This window comes from Pteropus medius, unplaced genomic scaffold, assembly GCF_902729225.1.
Source record: "Pteropus medius unplaced genomic scaffold, Ma_sr-lr_union100, whole genome shotgun sequence".
Classification (NCBI taxonomy): Eukaryota; Metazoa; Chordata; class Mammalia; order Chiroptera; family Pteropodidae; genus Pteropus; species Pteropus medius.
In genome coordinates, this window is record NW_024344433.1 from 2,087,195 (window position 1) to 2,106,039 (window position 18,845).

General features: G+C 45.2%; 2 protein-coding genes and 1 long non-coding RNA gene across 7 annotated transcripts in view; 2 read left to right on the plus strand and 1 right to left on the minus strand.

Annotated features, from left to right (window-relative positions):
* The first annotated feature begins 556 nt into the window (after positions 1-556).
* On the plus strand, positions 557-7,866 carry LOC120610281 (uncharacterized). 2 transcript variants are annotated; one of them, XR_005654897.1, is made up of 3 exons: positions 557-1,080; positions 2,657-2,831; positions 3,130-7,866. It is a non-coding gene; the product is annotated as an uncharacterized LOC120610281 (long non-coding RNA). The 2 variants fall into 2 exon arrangements; XR_005654898.1 differs by having other exon boundaries at positions 4,361-7,866.
* Positions 4,576-11,308, minus strand: LOC120610279 (mitoregulin-like). Of its 3 annotated transcripts, none has more exons than XR_005654896.1 (3): positions 11,048-11,308; positions 5,206-5,751; positions 4,576-4,671 (listed from the first exon to the last, which is right to left on the minus strand). XR_005654896.1 is itself a non-coding variant. In XM_039872587.1 (3 exons), the coding sequence occupies exon 3, from the start codon at positions 5,500-5,502 to the stop codon at positions 5,332-5,334; it is 171 nt and encodes a 56-aa protein (XP_039728521.1). In that variant the 5' UTR covers positions 5,503-5,649; positions 9,759-9,864; positions 11,048-11,308; the 3' UTR covers positions 4,576-5,331. The 3 variants fall into 3 exon arrangements, 2 of the variants coding, with proteins under 2 accessions (XP_039728521.1, XP_039728520.1); XM_039872587.1 differs by adding an exon at positions 9,759-9,864 and having other exon boundaries at positions 4,576-5,649; XM_039872586.1 differs by adding an exon at positions 9,759-9,864 and having other exon boundaries at positions 4,576-5,751.
* Positions 11,309-11,339: 31 nt separating this feature from the next.
* ANAPC1 (anaphase promoting complex subunit 1) overlaps positions 11,340-18,845 on the plus strand; it is a 70,820-nt gene continuing 63,314 nt past the window's right edge. For both annotated transcript variants that reach the window (XM_039872584.1, XM_039872585.1), the window contains exons 1-5: positions 11,340-11,572; positions 13,460-13,696; positions 14,728-14,889; positions 18,085-18,136; positions 18,338-18,438. In XM_039872584.1, the coding sequence (XP_039728518.1) occupies positions 13,484-13,696; positions 14,728-14,889; positions 18,085-18,136; positions 18,338-18,438 (528 nt within the window). In that variant the 5' untranslated portion in view covers positions 11,340-11,572; positions 13,460-13,483. The remainder of the gene's footprint in view (positions 11,573-13,459; positions 13,697-14,727; positions 14,890-18,084; positions 18,137-18,337; positions 18,439-18,845) is intronic.

The following is an 18,845-nucleotide window of genomic DNA, read 5'->3' on the forward strand; positions in this document are numbered from 1 at the left end:
TGTGATATATTATTTCCTCTGAAATTACTAGATTATCTCTGAAGTTAACTTTTCCTAGGTATATGAATTGTTTGTATTTCCTCTTCAGTTCAAGTCCTTCCCTCTTACACGCAAGGACTCCATTCTCCGCTGAGTCAGTAAAGCAACAGCTCCCTGGAGGAAGGCCGCAGGACAGGGGCTGGCCGCCAGGGGGACGGGAATGGTGACAATTAGAAGGTCGGGTCTGGAGGTGAGGCGGGTTAAAGAGATGCTGGGGTCGGAAAGCGAGAGGCTAGGGGACGAGCGGGGAGGGCACTCAGCCGAAGGTCACGGTCTCGGGGGCCCTGGACTCCGGGGTGAGGTGGGGAGCAGGAGGGCTCAGAACCAGGGCTGGCGGGGGTGCTGGAATGCGGCGTTACAGTTGGGAGGGTCCGCGGGTAGGGGCCGGCTCCCAGCATTTGGGCACCCCGGTCTCGCCTGGCCAGCGCCCCGCCGCAGCACGGCGCAGGCGCCACGGGACAGCCAGACTGTCCCTGAGGCTTCAGCGCCCCACTGACGCGCTGCAGGGGCTGCAGAGGGTCGCGCGATGCCCTTTTCTCCGACTCTGCGCGGGCGCGCCCCAGTCGCCAGGGAAACCGCTGCGGCGGCCCCAGTAGGTGACGTCACCGGGTGACTCCATCAGTGCGCGCAACCCTCGTAGGCCCCGAGCATTCGGATCCCCTGTGCAGGTGGTCTTTTCCTGGCCTGTCCAAAGGAGAAGTAGCGACCTCGGCGTCCGAGACTGCACGTCCCACGATACCGCAGTATTGCCACGACAAGTCCGCTGGGGGACTCGGAACCGGCTTTGGTTTTCTGATGCCAGTATGCTAAACTAACCTTAAGATACCATTTAAGCATCTTAAACTCTTAAATTAATCGCAAGGGTAGCTCTCCAATACTGCCTCCATGGGGTACACGGTTGTCGCACACTCATTTCAAAAGGCGTTTTTTTTGTTCTTTGCCGTTTGGGGCATCGCTGAAGTTTCATTTCTCTGCGGTTTTGCACGTTGTCCATCCTGAGTTCTGCGAGGAGGGTGATTCCTTGGGTTCTACAGCACACTGGTGAGCAAATCATTATGGTTCCCATCTTACACCTGCTCTCAAGGAGATTGTAATAACATTTCCCCAAGTGGGACTGAATCCTATGATTCCAATTCCCAGACTTGCCACCACACTAAGAATGGTTATCTGAGCTCACTTTTCAAATGATAAACCACATTAATATAAATGTTTTTCAGTGCCACATACGATATAATTCCGCAGACTGTGATATTTGTGGTTTTACCTTCATGTATAACAAGTGACAAGTGTCCACCTCACTGAATTTTCACACTAACACACCCCCATGTGACACTGCCCAGATTAGGATACAGACCATTCATTATCAGCACCCTACTAATCTTCCACTCTGAGTCCCTACTTACCCCTAACACCGCCCACCAAAAGTAAACACCAGTGGCGTGTCCTGGCAGTTTGTCCGGCTTTTCACTCAACTTGTCGTCCATGAGATGCACCTGTTTGTTATCTCTGTGCTTGCTTGTGGTCTGTTCATTCTGACATTTCATTGTGTGATCTACTCTAAAATATTCATTCATTCTACTGTTGCTGGACATGTGCGTAGTTTCCAGTTTAGGGCTATTATAAGGAGTGCTGTCTACATCTGTGCACAGTGGGAGCACACATGCACAGGGCTGGCCCACAGCACATGTGTCATATCCGGCTTTAGCAAACACTGCCTATTTTCTCAAAGCTGTATCAGCTTGCTCTCTACCATCAATGTGGGTTTTTCCCCTTCCCATCCTTGACAAAGGTTGGTACTGTCTGCTTTTTGTAGCTCATGTCTTTATTTTGAATTAATTTCTCCATTACGGCTCATGATACTTAAAAGTTCACTTAAATAGTCACAGTATTTCCATTAAAAATGTAACATATGAGAAAGTAATTAAGTGCTGTAAAATATTTTTAATTGGGTTAATAAATCAGTACTTCTAAGTGATCTTTTTTTTTCCTGTTTCCACCAGGCCTGTTAATTTATTCACTGGAAAAACTATTCATTTACATAATGTTTTAACTGGTTTCAAAAAGTAACTTTTTTGGTAGGGAATGGATTTTGACATCATTTTCACAGAGCTTCTACAATAAATATACATGGATTCACACCTTAAATTATTTTTAAATTATAAAGTATTTCAAGCATTTGGATGAGAATACACAGTGACATAAATACTTGCATACTTATGACCTCACTTTATCGAATCTTGCCACGAACTGTCTCGTGGCTTAGGAATATGTTGACCTGCTTAGGCCGTAAGTATCAGTTAGCGTGGACCACAAGAACCATTTTGCCTGAGATCTGGAGGGTGGAGGTGAAGCAGCATCCACAGTATAAATGTTCTGGAGGTTGATGTGGTCACTTACCTGCTGCCTCCTCTCCTTGGTGTGGGGTCCTTCTTCAGTTCCCAGTTCCAGATGTTTCCTTCTGTGACAGAGGACACCAGCTTTACCTGGAGGACTCCCCGTTTTCAAAATGGGGGGCAGCAGGAGACTGACATGAATTCCGGTCTGTCCTCATGGGTTCCAGCTTGTCCTCACTGTCCCGTTTACATCCACCTTCCCTTCCTGACTGCCTGCTCTGCAGACTCCAAGCTTCAGCACTGGATGAAGGCAACAGCTTTATAGAGACTGCTGAACCACCTCTCAAAAGCGCCTACCTTCACCTTACTTCATATGAGAAACACCTGCCAGAAACCAACCCAGATGAGTGTGCCAGAAGAGGATGCTGGGCGGCCATTTCCTAAGTGATCTTGTAAGAGGTAAGCAAAAAGAAAAAATGCAGTAAGACATATCATTTAGAAGATCCTTATTTATTTTAAATGTCTATAAATAAATTAGGAAAAATATTCAATATCTGATTTATAGGGATTTCTATATTTTAAATGGAAAAGTTACAGGGTCATGAATATAGCTTAACTCTATGCTGGTAAAAGTAAACCCTCCCTTACATATGTGTCTATGTATAAGCAATGAGGAAGGATGCAAAAGAATTTATTACTCTTGTTCACCTCAGGTGGAAAGATGACTTTGATTTTATATATTTTGTACCATATCCAGATTTAAAAGCATTTATTCCTTGTGAGTCCTGGGACAGCATCAACATTGAAATGACAGGAGTGTGGCATGTGAAACATGTATTTTGACGAGTCAACAGTATCATTTCCAGGGTATGCCACTGGCATTGTAACCCATCTCCCAAACTCCTCATTGCCAATTTCAGCTAACATATATGGAAAAAGTAACATCTCCACGTGAGAGAATACTTTTAGGGGGAAAACACAGTTAAGTGGGGCAAAGGGTAGAGGGCTAGAGGAGAAAGGGCAACAGAGGAAATGTTGAGGGGAGTGCCCCACCACAGAGCTGGGGACACGCAGCCACACTGTAGAGAGAAGAGAAGCAGAAAACCAGTGAAGAATTAAGAGTGGCATGAGGTGATTTTCAACCACATAAGGACCCACACAGGGCTCAGGGGGTAAGCAGCACATGCCCAGAGAGGCGGGAGTGAAAGATCATTGAGGTGAGACAGAAGAAGGAGATGAGTGTTGGGAGGCACACATAAGTACCAGGAAAGGAAGCAACGTTGGAAAGACCAGGTCCACCCGTAACATGGCACAGAAACAGGCCCCTACAGACAGAACTGCTCATGATCCAGAGGCTTAATTGGGCACATACCAACAGTCTGGGAGCACATGTACCCTAGGAAACCTACCTTGTCTCAAAGAACCTCAGAGGGCTGCAGACTAGGATACTTTAACCAATTGCAGCCTGGGGGTGGGGGGTGGGGGGGAGGCGGGACAGAGCTCTAAGAACCAGCATTTCAGCCCCAGAGTACTGCATTCGCAGAATGAACACAAAGCTGGAAGTGACAAAGCATAATGGCCCCAGTAAAATGGGAAAAAAATAAAGCTTTCTGTGGAAACAACTTTTCTGAATTTTCTTATGTTAACATGACGCTCTTAAATTTGCTAAGACACAAAATTAATCTTTACAGAAATGAGTGAGTGCAGTGTTCTGGAAAACACCTCTTGCAAATCAAAAACAACCAGGGACTTAGTCATGCACTGTTGATTTTTAGATAGTATTTATCACTAAGCCCTATTCAAGAGGGTTTCTCCTTTACATGTATATTACGTAATGTATATTGTGTATATTTGACACAAACAAAATTTTTGCCAGTAAAAACTTACACTCTACTGGGAGTGTGCTTTCACTCTCAGAAGTGCAAAGGTCTTATATACATCACCCTCACCTCAGTTATTTTCACACGGCTCTCTGCTTTCCTGAACAGGTCCAGTAAAACTGACCAAAATGATTCATAATGGTCCCAGGCCAACCCTGCTTTGCAGTTGTACTGAGGAACTCGCACAGTTTCCTTAAAAAACAAGATTATCTGCTCCAAAACACCAAAACATCAGTTTTGAGAATCTAGATCTCCTGAACTGTATGGCAGGAGTTTCCCAACCTCCTCATTGCCGATTTTCTTTTTAATAAAAAGCGTTCAAAGATGTTTAAAACATTTTTATTTTAAAAATAAAATTGATTCATAAAGTGCAGGGAAAAATGATTTCTGTTCAGTGCTTTATATCCATCTTCGACAAGCTGTTGGCAACAGAAAAGAGTGAAAAAAATTAGACGTACATAATCATTAACTTCAAGCTATCTTAGTGTGAAGTTATACCATGAACTATAAGAGCTGGTGATAAAAGTAAGAAAACCGAGACCCTGAAAACTTGCACAGCTCTGATAAAAAAGCCAAGACTAGATGCAAGGCTCCTGACTTCCAGGGCATTGCTCCTTCCACTTTACCAGGGTGCCAATAACCTAAGAATTCCGACTGGAGATTACAAAACAGGAATGCAAAGATGTACTATGGCTCTACCAAGGATATTATTGAAAAGAATGATAAGGGGGGGAAATGGTGGCAGGAACACCTCCACAGTCCGTTCTTTTTTTCCCTCTCCTTCTTTCCAGTATTTACACCTTGAAGTTGAACGCTGTCAACCTGCGACATCGCACGTGGTAAGACATTTCCAGTAAACACCTGCCAATGAACTGAACTAGGACACCAACATGGAAGTTGTTGGGGAAAACAGAACTTTCTCCTGCAGTCTCCAGCCACTAAGGACTGCTCACCGACACTCCGGGAGGAGCCTGGCTCGGGCCGCATGGGGTGTGAAGCCAGTGGGCTCAGGCCGGATCCCCGCGCAGGCGAGACGGGGGTAGCAGCGCGGGGACCAGCAGGGGCCTACCGCACGGGACTCAGGCCAGGTCCAGCTCTTTCTGCGTCGCCGCCAGCTTCTCCTGCTGCCTCCGCTTCTTCCAGTTCAGGTAGCGCCTCCGCAGCCGGTTCGCCTGCCAGCCCACGAGCACTCCGGAGGCGAAGGCCAATAACACACAGAGCTGCAGCTTCTTCTCGGATACGCCCGCCATCGGAGCCACCAAACGCGCAGGGTGGACTACGGCGCCGGCGCCGCGACGGAGTCAAGGCGCAGCGCATTCACCGAGGCGGCAGAGGGGGCGTGACGTGCCCAGCGCGGCCAACGGAGCGGTGGTGAGGTCAAAGGGAGCCGCGCGTTCCTGGAGGAGGCAGAGAAGGCCCTCCTGGAGTGTGGGCTGCGTCTGGGACTTGCAAGGATGGCACTCTTGTGATCACTCCAGACTGAGGACTTTCCTATGGGCCTGATGAAGTAAGCAGGCCTGTCAGAGAAGTTCAATAGCAAAGAACTGAGGTGGCTTCCGTGGGCGCGGCCCCCTCCTGCCAGCAGCCCACGGAAAATTGGGGGCCGCGGAATTACCTGCCCATTGTGAATATTCTTGGGAGCAGATTCTCCCCCAGCCCAACCTCCGGTTTGGAACGCAGCTGATGCCCAGACTGTAGCCTGCGAGACCCTGCAGGAGGACCCGCGTGCCTGCAGTCCCCACCCACCCGGGCTGTGGTTATGTTACACCACGCGAGAGAAACTAATCTGTCCCTGCAAGGGAGACCGCTCCTGGAGCCTGAACTCCCAGACTGGGGGCTGATCAGCCTCTCTTCAGACATCATCAGTAAACGGACTTTCATGCTTGAAGCAAAAATCTAAGTCAGTAGGGATTTGATAGAGGCAGTATTGGGTCCAACGTGAATTCACATCTGCCATGCTTACTGGTCATTTTATTCAGCAAATATTTGTTCAGTGCTGCAGTGGGCAGTGGGAGTGTAGAGATGCATAACCTCTGTCCTCAAGCAGCTTGGTGCAGTGTGAGATGGGAAGAAGTATTATGACACACTCCGATGAACGGGAATATGTAAAATATGTAGCTTAGGATTTTTAAAAGAAAAACCGTCAGTACATGCTTTCTCTCATACTCTATCCAATCTCTGGCCTGTTGGTTCTGTTTTCAAAGTATAGCCAGAAGTAAACCCCTTCTCTCCATTTTTCACTTACTGCTGCCACTTGGGCAAAGCTGCCATCACCTCTTAGCGGAGCTACTGCAATAGCCCCATCAGGGCTCTGTGCTTCTCTATCTGCCCACATTTTGTACTCAATACAGCAGCCAGAATGAGCCTTTGAAATCAACTTGGGTCATATGTTGCTTCTGCTCAAACCCTACACTGCCCAAAGCCCCTAGAGTGGTCCAAGGGATCCCTAAGATGGTGTGATGCTCCTGCACCCAGGGTGCTGTCAGGCTTAAGGGACAAGAGGGCCAAGTGCTGAGAGCTCATGGCTCAGGACAGGGCTGTCTCCCCAATTGTCATCCTAGTCACCCCTGCCCAGGTCCCAGGTTCCCCACCTCCAGATAATTCTCCATTGGTGTTTAGCACCTCTAGGTCGGTGAAGAAGAGGCCAAAAGAGGGAACACACTGTGCCATTGAAGTGACGGGGGATGAGCCCCTGCTCTCAGCAGCCCCCACAGACCCTCCCCTGAAACACTTCAACCTCAACCCCCTGGCCCACCCCAGCATTCCCACCTGAAGCACCTCAGGACACTCAGAGTCTCCTTCAGTTCCTTCCCCATCCCAAGGACACCAGATGCCTCCTGATCACCTCCCAGTCTGCTTCTGGCACATCCATCGCAGGGTCTGTGGTCCCAGGCTCAGCCTCACCCCCATATCTATCCTGCACCCATCATAGAGATGAGAACACAGAGGCTTACAGATGTCAGATGGCTGCTTAAGGTCACGCAGATCGGAACTGAGAACTGTCCAAAATTAGTGCTGCATGATGATGTCCCCTCTTAGGCCCCTGAGACTTACCTGCTCCAGACTTGGAGCATATCCACATGGCTGGTGAAAAGCTGACAGATAACTCAAAGTACCTGCGAGGCAATTGCAAATTAAGTACTTTGATTGCGTTGGACAACCTAACATCAGATTGTCAGGTTGGTGTTGGCAATGTCAGTGCTAGAGCCTTTTGTTTGGAATCTGACTGCAGCAGTTAATGTTTGCAGATGCATGTCCTTCTACCAGCAGTTCCATCCCAGCTGGGGATAATCTATATTGTGGGCTGAATTGTGACACCCAAATTACATGACTTCATAACCCCTGGGACTTCAGAATGTGCCTATATTTGGATTTTTGGTCTTTAAGGAGGTAATTGAGGTTGAGTTCAGTGGGGTCTGTCCATATGGCTGATGTTCTCAGCAGGGGAGGGGAGGACACGTGGAAGCACAGAGGGAAGTCCATGTGACACAGAGATAGAAGATGGTCACTGATGAGGAGATGGCCCCTCAGGAGAAACCAGCCGCATTAACGCCCCAGTCTCTAACTTCCAGCCTCTGGGATTGTGAGAAAATAAATGTCTACTGTTTGCACCATCCAGTGCAGTCCTATGTTATGGCAGCTGAGCAAACTCTTACAGTTTGTTAGGACACATGTTCCTGGCAGCACTGCTGAAACTGAGTTGAAGGAATCACATCCTGGTCCAACGGCCTTGGAAGGCTGCGTCGTTGTGGCCAAACGGCCTCCATTATAGAATAGTATGAACATAAGTGAAGCCATGGTTTCTGACCTGGTAGCCCCCTGTGATATGTTCTGTGAGATGCCAAGTAGCAGGGAAATGAATAGAATAGCTTAATCCCATCCTCTCCTTTCTATGTATGAACCATGGTGATAAGTGTGATGGTCTATGAGGCCTGGAGAAGGTCTGCAAACAGTGGAGCTGGTGTGGAGAGTTAAACAATCAAAACTAGCAAAATACAGAGATGGCACAAGTGTTTGTTTCTACGATTCTAACTAGGCGTGGAGAGTTAAACAATCAAAACTAGCAAAATACAGAGATGACACAAGTGTTTGTTTCTACGATTCTAACTAATATGTGAACAGTATTTCTACTCTACCAGGAAGCTGGTGGAGGAGTGGGGTCCAGATTCCTTTGGGCATGGGCCTGTGAAATGCCATGTATGCAAGCCCTTGGAGGGCCCCAGGGGAGTCCCCAGATTTGAGTCTGAGTTTGGGGCCACCTCAGTCATCTCAGGTTCCTGGCTGTGGAGATCCCTCTGGGCCAACTCTTGGCTCATTCCAGCACTGGATAGTGGCCTGGCACACCTGCACTTGGAACCGGGGTTGGGGTGGGTGGACCTGTTGGCCATCTCCTCCACCATCTCTGGGGTGGAGGGGGGCGGGGCTCTGCAGAGACAGAGTGTGGTCCTGGGCCACAAAGCATCAGAGCCTGCCCAGGCTCTGCTCCTGGGGTAGATGCCCACCACATGTTCTACTCCCCAGATCAGGCAGAGGCGTACCTGCAAGACATCCAGCCAGGGACAGGACAAGATGACACATGAGGGCTCAGGATTAACAGGTGGGTAGAGGAGCTTGGTCCCCAGCACTCACCGTCCCGTCCTGTCAGCCATGACCTGAGGTATGAACATGACGGACCTGCCCACCTTCTGACCCCTAAACAACCTGGTCCTGCTCAGAGTGGGTGCCCCTTGTCTCAGGCTTTCCCTCACCACCCCCAACACACACATGTGCACATATATGCAAACACATGCATGCACGCACACACACACACATATAATGCAGGTTTAGGGGTGTGGGGCTGCCTAGGTAGGTTCACAGTTGAGGCCTAGCCTAGCCTGCCCTGGGTTACCTGATGGAGCCTTGTGCCAAAGGGCCAGCGGCATCAGAGGTGAGGCCTGTGTCAGTGTCTATGGCAACAGAAACATCTCTCACTCGGGCTGTCCTCAGCCAGAGTCTCGGAAAGTCAGGAAACATCCTGCTCTCTTGACTGTCTCCAGACCGGGGCCTTCTCTAGAATGTGAGTGGCTAACCACCAGAGTTCTAATTTCTCTTGGGATCTGTCACCAAGGGAGCGAGGCCACCTCTTCAAGGTTCCATTACCTGGGCCCCTTCCTCCAATCAGAGCCACCCAAAGCCCCTTCTGGGCTGTTAACTGCTCCCCATCCTCGCTCAGGTCACCTGCACACTGATATCCAGCACAGCCCTCCCCATGGCTCCTGGAGCACGTGCCATGTTCCTGGCTTGGAGGGGAGAGCAGAGTTCAGATCTCCTTTTTTCTGACCAGTTCTCTGTCCTGGAAAAGCTTTGTGCCTCTCGGGGCCTCCCCAGTTTCCCCACTGCACAATGGGGACAATGCTAGAGACCACATCCTAGGGACATTGTTGGGTGTGGGTGAGACCACACCTATGACACCTGTGGGCTGGCATCACTTGAGTCTGATGCACAAACTTAGAGTTGGAGGACTTACAAGGAGTGGGATGTAGCATAAAACACCACTCAGAACGGGCCTGGGGTCCAGCCATGTGATCTTGGGGAAGTCACTGCCTGTCTTGGCCTTGTTTTCAGGTTTGCACCTTTAAGGGGTTGGAATTAGAGGAAATTTAGACCTTGTCATCCACTGGCCTAAAACCTTCCGATGGTCTCATGTTCAACTCAGAATCAGACCAACGCCCTCGTGTGAGACCAACGCCCTCGTGTGGTGGCAGCCTCCACAACAGCCCCAGTGACTCCTGCCTCCTGGCATGAATGTCCCTGTGTGTCCACGGAGTGGTTAATAACTGGCTTCTGGACAACAGAATACAGCTAAGGTGACAGGGTGTCAGGTCCGCATTTAATTACTAAACTATCACTTCTGTTACTCATTCTTGAGTTCCTTCCTTCTCTCTACCTCCATTTTAATTTCTCTGTGTGTGTCTGTCACATCTCTGGAACTGGGAAAGCAAGCTCCAATGTTTTGAGTTGCCCTATGTAAAGGGCCCAGAGGAGAGAACCAAGGGAGTGTCCGGGCCAACAGGCAGGAACTCAGGCTCTCAGTCCAAACTGCATCCTGACAATAACCAGGCGAGTGACCTTGAGAGAGAATCTGCCCCCAGTCTTGCCTCAGAAAACACAGCCCCTGCTTCATAGAGACCTTGAGGCAGAGCCAAATTGTGCCCAGATGCCTGGTCAACAGAAATTGTGAGATATTAGTATTTGTACTTTACAGGTGCAATGTTATGTTTCAGTTTCCCCATCTGACAATAATAATAAACATACCCTCTCTGAGGTTATGGAGACTATTAAAGAATTGTTTGAAAAATGGTGGGAACACCTGGCATATCACAAGGGTTGTGTCTATATGCTATAAATAAGTTTAAAGATTCTTCTTTCATTGTCTGTAAGCTGCCAAGGGTGAGGACTAGCGCCTGGCGGAAGGTAGGAAGTAGCACTCCATTACATTTGATGAATAAGTGAATGAGCGACCCTCTTGAGCTCAAGAAAGTTTTGTTTTTCATGAATGTGATATTGTACAGTTAAATCCACAGACAGGGAGGGCAAATAAAGCTGGGGTTCTTAACCCAGGTCTAGGAATCGCCTGGCGGGGGGAGGGGTGTTTGTGAAGCTCAGAAATTACATGCAAGGTTTGTGTGACAGCGTCCACACCTTTCATCAACTTTTCAAAAGGCCGAGCCCCACAGGATTAAAACACACTGGCAAAGAGAGAAAATCGGCAGCCTCCTACTCTCTCTCCCAAGCCTGAAGGCAGGTTCAACTCACCGGGAAGTCAGCAACACTAGCCAGAAAGTCAGCTAGTTGAGTTAGAAGGCGGTTCAGGCTCCTAACGACGTGACCAGGGTAAGACATGGACGCCAGCAGAGTGCTGTCACAGTACGGACTCCAGCAGACGTGGTCCCGCTTCCGGGCTTCGCCTGTGCTGCCGAAAGCGGAGGCCCAAGCATCCTGCAGGCTGCGCGGACTGCTTAGGGGTCAAGACCTCGAGCTACTTCGCGCCTCCTGCGAGGCCCCACCCCCGTGCGGCCCCGCCCCATGAAGCCCCGCTCCCGCCTAGCTCGGCGCGAAGCACGACGGGAAGCTAAGATGGACACCTCCGTTTGAACGTATCTCCAGAGCGGCTCACCTCCCGTCCGCCTGTCTTCAGCCGCTGCTCGCTCTTCCTCTGGAGTAAGGGAAGGAGAGGGAATGAGAAGCTGCAGCGGCCGAGGAATCCCCGTGATCGATTCTGCCGCTGCCCTCGGGGAGCAGCCGGGGCTCGCCGCGCCTGACGCGTCCTGAATTACTCAGGTAAGGGTCCGGCCAGCGGCGCCAGTGGTCAGCGCGTGTCCTCTGACTCCCGCACCCGCCTAGGGCCGGCAGCGCAGGACCAGGTGAGGAGACCAGGAGCCTGGGGGAGGCCCGGCCTACGGGCCGGGCTCTCTGGGCACGTCTCCCCGCGCCCCTCCTAGCGCCAGGGCTTCCTTCCCGAGTAAACGCGGTGTCCATGTGCGGCCTCGGCTTCCAGTTCGGCCCCTTTCCCTCGGAAGGTTGTCTTACAACCCTCTTGTTTTCACCGACCCTTAAAGAGGCCGAGGAAGCTCTGCCTTTTTGCGGAGACTCAGCTAAAGGTGCCTTCTGGGGCTTTTGGGTCTGCTCTTGAACCAGCTTCGTGGGTACCCCTGACAGGGTAGTTTTTGTTTCTAGTATGGAAAGCTGACGTCTTGCTTTTTTAGCACATCAATTTAATCCAGTACTTTGCTGGGGAGCTCATTATGTTGCCCCTGATAAGTAAAAACACGTACACATTTGGGGTACTGTAGATTAGACACGTTGCCTTAAACAGCACAAGAAGACATTATACCGTGAAAACAATTGTGTAATTTATAATTTTGTAATTTTCTCTCAAAGTTTTGAGATGTTGGTTATCCGGTTGACTATAGAAAGGCCAGCTGAATTTTGTTTTCTGTGAGTTTTATAAAGCGCTATCTCAGTCATATCTCAAGTTTAAGTGTTCTCAATACTGACTTTTAGCAGGAGGAGAAGTGTCATGATTGTGACACTTAATTCACAGCAAAATAACCGCAGCTCTAGAGGAGCTGCATAGGAAATACTGGCTTTGAGATATTGCATCAAAGAAAGCAACCTGGGCCCAAAAGACCCCAGAGGAGAGACTAAGTCAAATTCAACTATCTTCATCGTGAATGCCTTTTCAAATACTTTTTAAAGTTTGTCGATAGTGCCAACATTAATGTTTGTTTTAATTTATGTACTTGAGGATCGCACCTTAACCGTGATGCCACAAAAAACAGTTTTTAATGTAGATGTTGTCTCGGAGACAGAACTGGCATCCGCCTGTGATACCACATTATACAGTGTTGAAATTTGACTGGTTGTCAGTTACTGTACATAGAAATGTTTTGGAAGTAGAAGGATATGTTTATACCCACAGCTCATCCACATTTTTGCAGTAATAAACTGAACTATGGTAGATTATGTTAATTAGAAGCTAGGACTCTTAAATTTGTAAACAAGCACGACTGTTCCATGGCCAAAGTTATTCGTGCCTCGGTTCGTTGGTTTTGGACCAAAAATTGGAATTAATTGTGGTTATACGTTTTGGTGGATTGGGGCTCTAAATTACTAGATGGCATTTGCTAGTTTATTAAAGCAGTAGTTTAACTTTTGATGAATTAGAAGTAATGTGTGTTTTTCATGGTTTCATTTTAATATACCAGTGATCCTATAGGTGTGCTTTTCAAATGCGGTTCTAGCATCTGAACAGAAATGAACTTAAATGTTGAGAGCCGAGAGGTCATGGGCTATAAAGTACTGCTTGTCTAAAATACTTGTGTGAAGTGTGGAAAAATTCATGCATAGTGCTAGGAAACGTAGGATCGGTATTGTGAGACGTGAGTGGGTGTCTCATTCCATTGGTTTCCCACAGCAGTAAGTGTGTATTGATTATTTGCACTTAAAATGTAACTAGTGTTGGTTATGTCATGGTAAGTAGCCAAAATGCTAACTGTAATTACCTGAAAGAGTGGGATCTGGAATGCGCTTTGATGTTATGATCACTTGTACACCTGCAATGCGCTAAGACTTTATGTCCCTCACCTAAAGATTAATGACTCTTCTGTAAAATTTTATGGTATTTTGACTCTAACAGCTGACCAGAATGTGTTTGAATTCATACAGAAATAATGTTGATATTTGGAACCCATGTCGAACTTCTATGAAGAAAGGGCAACAATGATTGCAGCCGGGGATTTGCAGGAATTTGTTCCTTTCGGTCGAGACCACTGCAAGCATCACCCTAATGCTCTGAACCTTCAACTGCGCCAGCTGCAGCCGGCTTCTGAGTTATGGTCGTCCGATGGTGCTGCTGGCTTGGTGGGGTCCCTTCAGGAGGTTACAATCCACGAGAAACAGAAGGTTCTCTTAAGATTCTCATTTTATTTTGAAACATAGACTGATGCAATCTACTTATGATTTAAGGCTACCCAGATGCAACAGAGAAATTAGTGTGATGCTATATTTCTAGGGTAGAGTAAGATTTGGTAATTTTAATTAAGGCTGAAAATAATGACTTTATTGTATTATAGTGTTATGGTTGTTAATCTAGACAGCTTGTATAACTTCATGGTTTTATCATGAGAGTCACTGTGATTATGGTCCATTTTAAACCTCTTTTCTTAGTACATGGGGACCAGATTTCATGTTACTTGATTAGATAGTAGTTAGAAATGGTTCCTGCTGCAAAAAACTAACATATTTCTAGAGGAGAAAAGAAATGCCACTTAAGTAGACAAAATAGTAAGTAGTTCCTAAGTAGAAGGATGAGATGTGAGTGTCAGAAAGTCATTCTTTCCCACTTTATTCCATTTTCATCTCCCTTTTGGGGTACTGAAATCTCAGGAAGGGGAAGTCTGTGTAGTTAAAGAGCTAAACCTTTTCCTCCTGGTTCATGTTGACGGTTGAGACAAGGTTAGGAAGGTAAATGTGTGCAGTTGTGAAGCAGGGAAATCTGTATGACACACAAGCTCCCCCAGTGTTCCCATGTGTGCCTCACTGGCCCCTCTCCATCATCCCCATACAGTTAATCAATCCTTTTAGTCTCCCAAGCACGTTGGTTTCATTTTTGGATGTACAGGTAAGGGTTAATTTTTGCTTATATTTTTGGCAGCATAATATGGTAGTATATAAAACATTTAATGTAGAATGCTTGAGTAAATTCTCGTTTCTGAAATCCTATAAGACATGTAATACACCCACACACCCCTCTGTGTTAGTCAGAAGCACCAAACTTTCTAAAAGTTTGGCTTGGATTAAGTCTTACTCCATAGGCAGAGAGAGAAGAGGAGACTTGTATCTGGGTGGTCTTTTGATTTAATTAATAAGTATTGCTCCATACTATTAAAAAAAAGGCAGTGCTTGAACATGTCTTACATGTGTTAATTTTTAAGGAAAGCTGGCAGTTAAGGAAAGGCGTAAGCGAAATTGGAGAAGAAGTGGATTATGATGAGGAACTCTATGTGGCTGGAAATATGGTGATCTGGAGCAAAGGGAGTAAAAGTCAGGCGCTGGCAGTTTATAAAGCGTTTACAGTTGACAGTCCTGTTCAACAGGTGAGTTGATTTCAATTTTAGCATTTGATTAGCTCTTTAACAGTTTTTTTAAAAAAAGCTTTAGTCTTCATGTTTAAAAGAAATGGTAAGAACAGAGCATAATGATCCCAGCAGCTGGGTATACATTTTAACATGTAGTGAAGATGATGGTAGGAAAAGGAAACTTTCATTTATTTTCTGTATCTTTTTTTTTTTTATGCTATTCCTTGTCCATTTGGTGATAATCTTTAGACACTCTTTTTTTAATAATTTGGTTAGATATTGTTAATAAAAATTTATAAGGCATTAAGGGTACAAGAATAACTTAACACATGATGATTATAATTGATTGCAAAGTATTTAATAAAGAAAAATCAGTTTCATAATAATACTTAGAGAGAAAGTGAAATGAAGAAGACTAATTTGTGCTCATTGCACTCGGCTGTTGTACCCAACTGTAGTCTTAAAATTGGTAATTAAAGGGAAAGAATTAAGCATTTGCCCTGCCTTTTTGGGAAGACAGTTAACTTGCAGTGAATGAAAGAAAACCCTTATTTATAGACTAATGCCAGCTAATACAGAAGGATGGTGAAATTAGAAAATCACCATTTTGTATCCTCCAGTTTAATCATTAATTCAGAACAGGATTGTAAATGGACACTAATGCTATTTGGTGAAAGGGTGTTAGCAGGGCACCAGGGAGTCACCCTGTGGGTCGCTTGCTGAATGTGAAGGAACAAATGTGTATCTACTGTGGAGCTATCTGTTGGTGTCCACCTCGACCATGTGTGGGGTTTGCCATCACTAATAGTGGGACAGAGGAATACCGTGTACGTACAGCTGTAATGCAGCATTTATAGTAGTTGAATTAATTGTTAGGCTATTGACAAGAGGTTTTGAAGCTTTTTGACCAATGTTAAGTCCTTTATTGGTAAACGCAGAAATCTTGGTTCCTGGACACTGCTTATTACTTATTTCTTTGTTAACTGTTTCCTGATGAACATTGTACTCCTCTAACCATATATTGGGAAGGATACACTGAATTATTCCAAAAATTGAGGGTACATGTAAAAGCATTTTTGTCTAGGAGTGTTGAAGCCAGTAGTCTTTCGATGATCATTTCCCCATGAATCTGTATGGTTAGAGTAGATGTCAAAAGTGCTGTGGTGATATCCAGATAGTTCTTTGCTCCTATGTTTCCATCTTAATTTCTCCAAGGAATGATTGCCTGTTTACTGGGTTCTATGGATATGCAATATTATCTTCTTTTTCTTGTCTCCTTTATCTTAAAATCACTTGTAAATGGAATCATAAGCTTTGTAATCTCAGTCCTTTTGGTCTGGAAAACATTGTTCAGGCTTCTGCTAGTATGGAGAAAGATAATTTTATAGTTTGGTTAGAAATAATTCCAGGAGTATGTGACTCAGATTTAGTTTATTCCTTCATTTATTCTGTAAGTGTTTAGTGACACTCTTTCAGGCAGTGTCCTGGGTTGACAAAGATGAATTTACAGTTTCTGCCATTGAAGAACTCATAGTGTGGCAAGGTGAACAAAAAACAGGCAAACTAAAATGCCGTATTCAGATAAACTGAAGTGCTGTATCATAGCTGCATATTCGCAGTGTGGTGAGAGCTGGGGGCCTGAGCTCTGAAGGGAGGATTTCTTAAAGGAGATGCTGGTTTCTGAGACTAGGAGGATGGAGTTTCATGAAAAGAAGCTGAGCGGGTAAGAGATACAGCATAGATTTTGGATGTTTCAGAATCATTTTGGAATGCACCTCTGATGCCAATTTTTCATTTGCTGAAATGCCATTAAAAACTCCTACAACTCAACAACAACAAAATAATCCATTTCAAAACCAGGGAGAGGACTTGAATGGACATTTCTCTAAAGAAGACAAGCAGATGGCCAGTAAGCACATGAGAAGATGCGCAGCATTGGTAATCATTAGGCAAATGCAAATAAAAGCCAAAGTGACATGCCCCTTTATACCTACTGGGATGGCTGTTATGAAAAAAATGAAAAAAATACCAAGTGTTGCTGAGGATGTTGAAAAATTGAAACCTTGTGCATTACTGGTGGCCAAGTGAAAAAGCCACTCTGGAAAAGAGTTTAGTGTTTCCTCAAAAAGTTCAACTTAAGATCACCATGTGTCCCAGCAATTCCCCTTGTAGGGTATGTACGGGGATGAAAGCAGGGGCGCAGACAGATGGTTGTACACCAGTGCTCACAGCAGTGTTATTCACACTGGCCAAAGGGGGCACAGCCCAAGTGCCTATGGCCAGATAAATGGGTAAACAACATGTGGTCGATGCCTACACTGGAATGTCATTCAGCCTTTAAAAGGAAGGGAATTCTGATACATGCTGCAGCATGAATGAACCTTGAGGGCCTTATGCTAGGTGAAATAAACGAGATACAACAGGACGGATACGGCATGGTTCCACCTTCCTGCGATACTTCGAGTAGGCAGATTCATAGAGACAGGAAGTGGAATAGAGGCTGCGGGGAGGGAGAAATGGGGAGTTACTGTTGAATGGACAGTTTCTGTTTGGGATGATGAAAAAGTTCCGGAAATGGATAACGATGAGGTTGCACTATTTTGTGAATGTACTTAATGCCACTGAATTTGTATACCTAAAAATCGTTAAAATAGCAAATTTTATGTTACATATATCTTACCACAATTCAAAATAACCCAGAAAAATGCCATTAATAATTTCAGTAAGTGAAAGTTGAATGGCTTTTCCTAGTTTATATTTTGTAAGATGGGTCTTTAGGAAGGGAAAATGTTTTTCTAAAGAGTTTTCTAAAGCGAGTCTAAGAATATAAAAGAATGATAAGATCATTAAGTAAGTCTGGAGATTGTAAAATAGCTTGGCAATTTTCAGCTTTCTGATAATCCTTAGCTTTGCATAGGACATAGGGCTTAATATATGTTGAGCCAATGTTTGAGTTCACTTTTGCTGCAAGTTGATTGTTTGATTTTTGTCTTCCCTTCTCTTTTCATAAAATTTTCTTGCAGTTTATCGTTCTTTATACTATTTATCATTATTAGTCTAACTTTATTTTATATGATTCTTTTTTGTTCCTATGGTGTGTGTCGAGCCGACAAGGAGAGACGGTTGTATAGGTGTCATGATTATTATTTAGATGCCATTAGTCAGTAAGTTATTATTTAGATACAATTTTGTTTTTGTTTGTTTTAATTTTAGGCATTGTGGTGTGACTTCATTATATCACAGGATAAGTCTGAAAAAGCCTACAGTAAGTTTCTTTTTAATTTTATTGCATTTTTATGATTCCAAATATATATCATTGTTTTTTCTCATTCAAAATTAGTAGCCCCTAATAATGGTGGGTTAGCCTAGGCATTTTTTATTGTTCTTTGAAGAATTTGTGCTGTTGGGAATTGTAACTTGTGGGTGTTTCTGAAACAAAAACATACCTCTGGTTGTACTCTTTCAGGTAGCGATGAAGTAGAGAAATGCATATGTATATTGCAAAGTTCGTGTATTAACATGCACAGCATAGGAGGAAAGGATTACATAGCTTCTTTACCTTTTCAGGTAAACTTAAATGTTTTTGTGTTTGGTTGGGGAATATTCTTGAATTAATTGGTTTCAGAAGTATTGCACTCTTATGTCTTGCAGTAAATAATAATATTATTTTTACTCAAAATTTAGCAGCTTTTGTGGCTTATCACTTTTCGATCTTTGCATAAAAAATAATTTAATGAAGTGAATTGTAAAGTCTTTTCTGAGAGTTTTTCCCCCAAAGTTTAAGTGACCGATAGGAAATCATTTTGGTTATATTAAAGAAGGTGACAATATTAGTCTTTTTCTTGTTTCTCATCATCTTTTTCCTGTCAAGTGCTGAGGTTAAAGTTGTATCGCTTTGTCACTTTGGTGTCGATATTAGCCCCTGGCAGGAATCTCAGATCGAACTCTTCCTTAGAGTTGATTTTGTCTGAGAC